Source organism: Cibotium barometz, chromosome 47 (genome assembly GCF_041138505.1).
Source record: "Cibotium barometz isolate CiBa-2024 chromosome 47, ASM4113850v1, whole genome shotgun sequence".
In the NCBI taxonomy this organism is placed as follows: Eukaryota; Viridiplantae; Streptophyta; class Polypodiopsida; order Cyatheales; family Cibotiaceae; genus Cibotium; species Cibotium barometz.
In genome coordinates this window covers 15,396,814-15,402,171 of record NC_141092.1, presented here as the reverse complement: position 1 = coordinate 15,402,171, position 5,358 = coordinate 15,396,814, and the positions used below count along the sequence as shown (strand labels likewise).

The following is a 5,358-nucleotide window of genomic DNA, read 5'->3' as shown; positions in this document are numbered from 1 at the left end:
TTTGGCACTCCATATGACATGTACCAGCATAATCACACCCATCTTTGGCACTCCATATGAAATATACCAGCATAATCACTTAAATTCAATACCCATTCTTGCCACTGAAAAAAAAATTGTAGAATGGGTCCGTGTGACCACACTCCAAATGACATATACCAGCATAGGAAGCTTGGAACATGAGGATGATATGGTAGTGGTGGGAAAGGGAACCACGTGGAGGGGAATTCTATCTAGCTTGTTTTCAAGTGTGGCAGAGGTTGATCAGCGGGAGCACAGCGGCAGCTACACGTTCTCTCTCTCTCTCTCTCTCTCTCTCTCTCTCTCTGTGTGTTTCGACCCCTCCCTCCCTCCCTCACACACACACACCACACACACAATTGCATTGCATCAGCTGATCATTTCCCGTAATAATTACCGCCCACTAAGCTAACGCCATAGCCTGCATAGCCATGGCTGCTGCAAAGCTCTCATCATTTGCTTCTTCTTCCCCTCCAAGCCAGAGCCTCTCCTTACGCCCAGGCTTCTATGGAGCTTCTCTCCCTTCTTCGTTTCCTAGCCCCTCCGCTTGCGCAGCCACAACAGCCCACAAGCTCGTGTTTTGCACGGCGTCTGCCGAGCAGCCCATCGTGATAGGCCTGGCGGCGGACTCCGGTTGCGGCAAGAGCACGTTCATGCGCCGCCTAACAAGCGTCTTCGGTGGCGCAGCGTCGCCTCCCAAGGGCGGAAATCCGGACTCCAACACTCTGATAAGCGACACCACCACGGTCATATGCCTGGATGATTATCACTCTCTGGACCGCACCGGGCGAAAGGAGAAGGGCGTGACTGCTCTCGATCCCCGTGCCAACAACTTCGACCTCATGTATGAGCAGGTCAAGGCCATCAAAGAAGGCAAGCCTATCCAGAAGCCCATCTACAACCATGTGACCGGCCTCCTAGACCCCCCGGAAGTTATTGTCCCCCCTAAGATCTTCGTCATAGAAGGCCTTCACCCCATGTGAGTTATCCTAAACACAAGCATTAATCTCACTTAATCACAAGTTTAGCACCCTTTTTATCACTGGTTGTGACCAATTTAGAGCACAGTTATGGTCATTGTTAATCAAACCTTAACACAACCATTAATCTCATCCAATCAGAAGTTTAGCACCTTTTTATCATTTATTGTGATCAATTTAGAGCACAGTTATGGGCATGGTTAAATTAATCCAAGTGCGCCCATCAGGGATCTTATTTGTCATTGATTTATTTATTATGTTAAATCCTAGAAATAGTTGTTTATGGTACACCATGGAAAGAACACACAAAGCTTTAGAAGCATAATTTTCTCTCTGTGATTATAGATAGCTCATCATTTTATAAATTTGTTTTTATAATCCCATTCTAATCTAATCAGTTTTTCTTTACCACACCACTAAATGCGCCCTCAGTGTCGACTTATTGGTTCTGCACTGCATCATTTATAATCTATCAATGTTGATCATGATCAGTTATCAATTCCATTGCACCCATTAGGACTTCTGATTTTTTTTCCTTGCACTCAAATGGTTTTAAATTGAGCATGAATAGAAGGTAGGACATCAAATATTGGGATTTGGGTTGTGTTTCATGATTCCTTTGTTTCAGCCTCGTGCCACATCTGCGTTTGTAGCCACATTCATGATCCAATTATGCAATAGGATTGCTTTGAAAAGTTTTGGGATTTGAGTCTTTGTGTATTTATTATTTGGGTTTTAATTGCAATGATGCTTCTTTAGGACAGAAAGTTCATTAGCTTTAGTGAATTATAGCATTTGGATTGTACTGGCTACCTTGCTATGCCTATTTGAAGGCTTGGTCACTCCCATCTATGGGTCATGTGGACACTTGTGATGTGTGCAGGCCACTTAGGTCTCTTCTTTATGAATATGCACCCAAGGTCTCTTCTTTATGAATATGCATCCATTCATTCTTTCTGCTAATTGGACATTGCAGGTTTGATGCAAGAGTTCGCGAGCTTCTTGACTTCAGCATATATCTTGACATTAGTGATGAGGTTAAATTTGCCTGGAAAATTCAGGTCAGCAGTCGTGAACTTTGCCTCCTGATCTTTTCTTTTTCCTTTTTTACTTGTATATGAGGTAGTAAAAGTCTTTTTTTTCAATAGCGCGACATGGCTGAGCGTGGGCACAGCCTTGAGAGCATCAAGGCCAGTATTGCAGCAAGGAAGCCCGACTTCGATGCCTATATAGGTGCACTACAGTTCAATCTCTTTTGTCGATGTGTCTCTCCTTGCACCGTGCCCCTCCCTACATGATTTGATAAGTTTTTTGTATGATCAATACATGCAGACCCTCAAAAGCAACATGCAGATGTGGTAATACAAGTTTTACCCACACAACTTATTCCGGATGACAATGAAGGCAAGATCTTGCGGGTTCGAATGATAATGAAAGAGGGAGTACCAAACTTTGACCCTGTGTACCTATTTGACGAGGGTTCCACTATCTCATGGATACCATGTGGCCGAAAACTCACCTGCTCTTACCCAGGGATAAAGTTTGCATATGGCCCTGATGTTTACTACGATAATGAGGTACAATTCCTCTTTCTATTGAACTTTGTCAATGTCAAGTGGGGGGTGTGTGTGTGTGTGCGCGCGCATGTTTGCATGCATGTGCGCGTTTGCGTGTACACACGTGTGCTGTATGTGTGTTTGCACGTGCACGCATGCACCTGTGCTTGCCTCTAGCATTACCTCATTCTTCTTGGTGACATCCCTCCAGGTGTCTGTCCTAGAGATGGATGGTCAGTTTGACCGGCTCGATGAACTCATCTATGTGGAAAGCCACCTCAGCAACATCTCGTCCAGGTTCTATGGAGAAATCACACAACAAATGTTAAAGCATGCAGACTTCCCTGGCAGTAACAATGGCACTGGCTTTTTTCAGACTATGGTAGGTCTCAAAATCAGGGAGGTATATGAAAAACTCCGAGTCAAAGAAACTGCTGCTTTGGAATCAACAAAGGCTTAACATATGCTTTGCATTGCAATCATTAGCTGACATGTCTGCAATGAGTCATCAGCCCTTGTATGAACACTGCGCTGTGTGTTTTGTACAATTTTGTTTGCTTATTGGATGCGATTTTTTAGCCACGTCCATATTAACAGTGTATGTATATGTGCTCCTTATTTGTTTCCAAGAGACTTTCTTCGAAACGGTTCATCAAAAACATCTGATTTCAATGTTATCTATGTAGTATCTGTGTGCTTAGAGCTGCAAAACACACGTCCATTTATTTGAAAGTCCCTTTGATTCCATCCCTATGTGCCACATTTTGCAAGTACGAGGTATCCATGTTTGTTTGACGTGGATCACTGTGCGCTACATGAGCCGAAGTTTGAGGATTCCATTCGCCAATGTCAGCACATCGTGCGAGGTACGTGGCAAGTTGTGCTTTCTTATCTTTATGCACAAGCAGCAGTTTGAACCCAAGCTTTGATCAAGGAGAGACCAAGACCTGTAGGGACATTACGAGGAAAACAAAGTCTTGTTACAAGCCAATTTGCGCACCTCAGTACAAAGCTGTTCAGCTAGACTAGCATCATGGAAAATATTTGGTCTAAAGTTAATGCAGGGATCCCTTGATCATAAATGCAAGAAGCAATACTTTATCATGGAGCATTACATGGCAAAGTTAAATGGATCATGTACTGTCAAGAGGAGTCTTTCAATTCATGTTTTTATGATAGGTTTATATAAGTATGATTACGTGAGGGTTTTTAATAAGTTTTGGGTTTGCATAGAAAAGGGATTACTTTGAGCTCAAAAAATTCATAAGATAAAGATAATTTTTAAATACCTCTTGAATGAATGTAATAAATAGGTTATTTTAGGTGAAACCCATTAAGAAAGATTAAAGGGTTTAGTGTGACTGCTAGTGCAAATGTAATAATAAATGACCCATCTAGCTAAAATTCAAGTTCTATTTAAAAAATAGTGTTGATACTAACAAACAATATATTTTAGAGTCTCCTGTTGAATTAGCTATCATATCCAGTTCTCAAAGCTTTCTAGCATGTCTCACTCGTCTAAAAAGAGTACCTAGGGAGAAAATCTCTCCCTCTCTCTCTACTCATCACACCGAGGGAATGCCCATTTTCTACTCATCACCCCACCATCATTCACCTCAAAGTGGACTGTGTTACATGGAATCAGATCATTGCCTCCATTCATCAAAGTGGCTGAAACCCTCGGTGTCTACTGGCTGAAGCGATCGAGTTTTCCGGACTTCTCCCTCTCTTGCATCAAGGTCATCTGCAGATTGTCGATCTCTCGCTCTTGCTTAATGGTCAACTGCTTTCACTGGCAAGAGATTACGTGGCTGTGTCTAATGATGAGTGCAAGCTTGGATTCTCGAAATGGACCTGTAATTACAAGCCTTTTTTCAAAACCCCAACTGATTAATGTTACAGAGTAACGTTGCATAACTTGGACATGGCTAGTTAGCACAACACCAACTCCAAAGCTCCTTCGGTGTCAACAAGCTTGTTTGCCATAGACCATTCATAAAACATTCCATTAGCATATTCTCAAAACTTTGCACACATGCCGGCATGAATTCATGGATCTGATGCAAGACTTCACTTACACTATCGGCAGCATGACAGCATGACAACATTTGACATATATTGTGAGGCCGAAAGGACCAAATGTGCAAGAGTTCAGATCAAATCAACACAGCATGTAATGCATGAGTGAGTGTATGTATAATGATGAACTAATCCAGTAAAAGAGGCCCTCTGATGTGAGGTGACTCTTGAGTAGTAGACCGGCGAGGAAGCAAAGACGCAACCCAAGCAAGAGGCTTGGTCGATGATGGAGGCTCGCGTCGAGGACAGTGCTGGCACTGCGTGAGGATGTAGAGGCTTTAAAATGCAGAACTGCTGAGGGTGATGATGCAAGGTGCTGCGTTGATCATCGGGCTACTGGATGCATTGATGAAGGTTCAGGCGGCTACATCAGTGTGCAGGTGGCGAAGTGCTGAAGATGTGTATACGCTGAGCCGACAGCTGCTGGTATGCTGCACTGGCTGGTTGATGCCGAAGATCAATGATCACCAGGGTGTTGCTGAGTGTGTGATGCGCAGGTGTTATAGCACCAGCTTGATGACGTGTTGGTTGGCGGCGGCTGCTAGTTGCATTGGTTGATGATCCTGATGGTTGACGCCGAATGATGACGACGACATGTGTTGAATTGATGAAGCGCTAGCTGGTGTGTGTTGGTTAGCTTGTTGATTATCATGGGCACGCTTACATAGTGCATGGAGTAGCAGTCGGCCAGCACAAACCGACCAAAAAGAACGTTTTTAGGA

General features: G+C 43.5%; 1 protein-coding gene across 1 annotated transcript; it reads left to right on the top strand.

Annotated features, from left to right (window-relative positions):
- Positions 1 to 216: 216 nt before the first annotated feature.
- LOC147611405 (phosphoribulokinase, chloroplastic-like) lies at positions 217 to 3,234 on the top strand. Its single transcript, XM_086784482.1, has 5 exons — positions 217 to 1,000; positions 1,978 to 2,062; positions 2,150 to 2,234; positions 2,334 to 2,578; positions 2,769 to 3,234. The coding sequence occupies exons 1-5, from the start codon at positions 453 to 455 to the stop codon at positions 3,015 to 3,017; spliced, it is 1,212 nt and encodes a 403-aa protein (XP_086640608.1). The 5' UTR covers positions 217 to 452; the 3' UTR covers positions 3,018 to 3,234.
- The last annotated feature ends 2,124 nt before the right edge of the window (positions 3,235 to 5,358 follow it).

What these genes read in the sequence shown, in the direction of transcription:
- LOC147611405 (XM_086784482.1), top strand. Translation starts at nt 453, where the DNA reads ATGGCTGCTGCAAAGCTCTCATCATTTGCTTCTTCTTCCCCTCCAAGC. An exon ending in AATTTGCCTGGAAAATTCAG is followed by an intron (nt 2,063 to 2,149) that starts GTCAGCAGTCGT and finishes TTTTTTCAATAG; the next exon opens with CGCGACATGGCTGAGCGTGG. An exon ending in ATGTTTACTACGATAATGAG is followed by an intron (nt 2,579 to 2,768) that starts GTACAATTCCTC and finishes ACATCCCTCCAG; the next exon opens with GTGTCTGTCCTAGAGATGGA.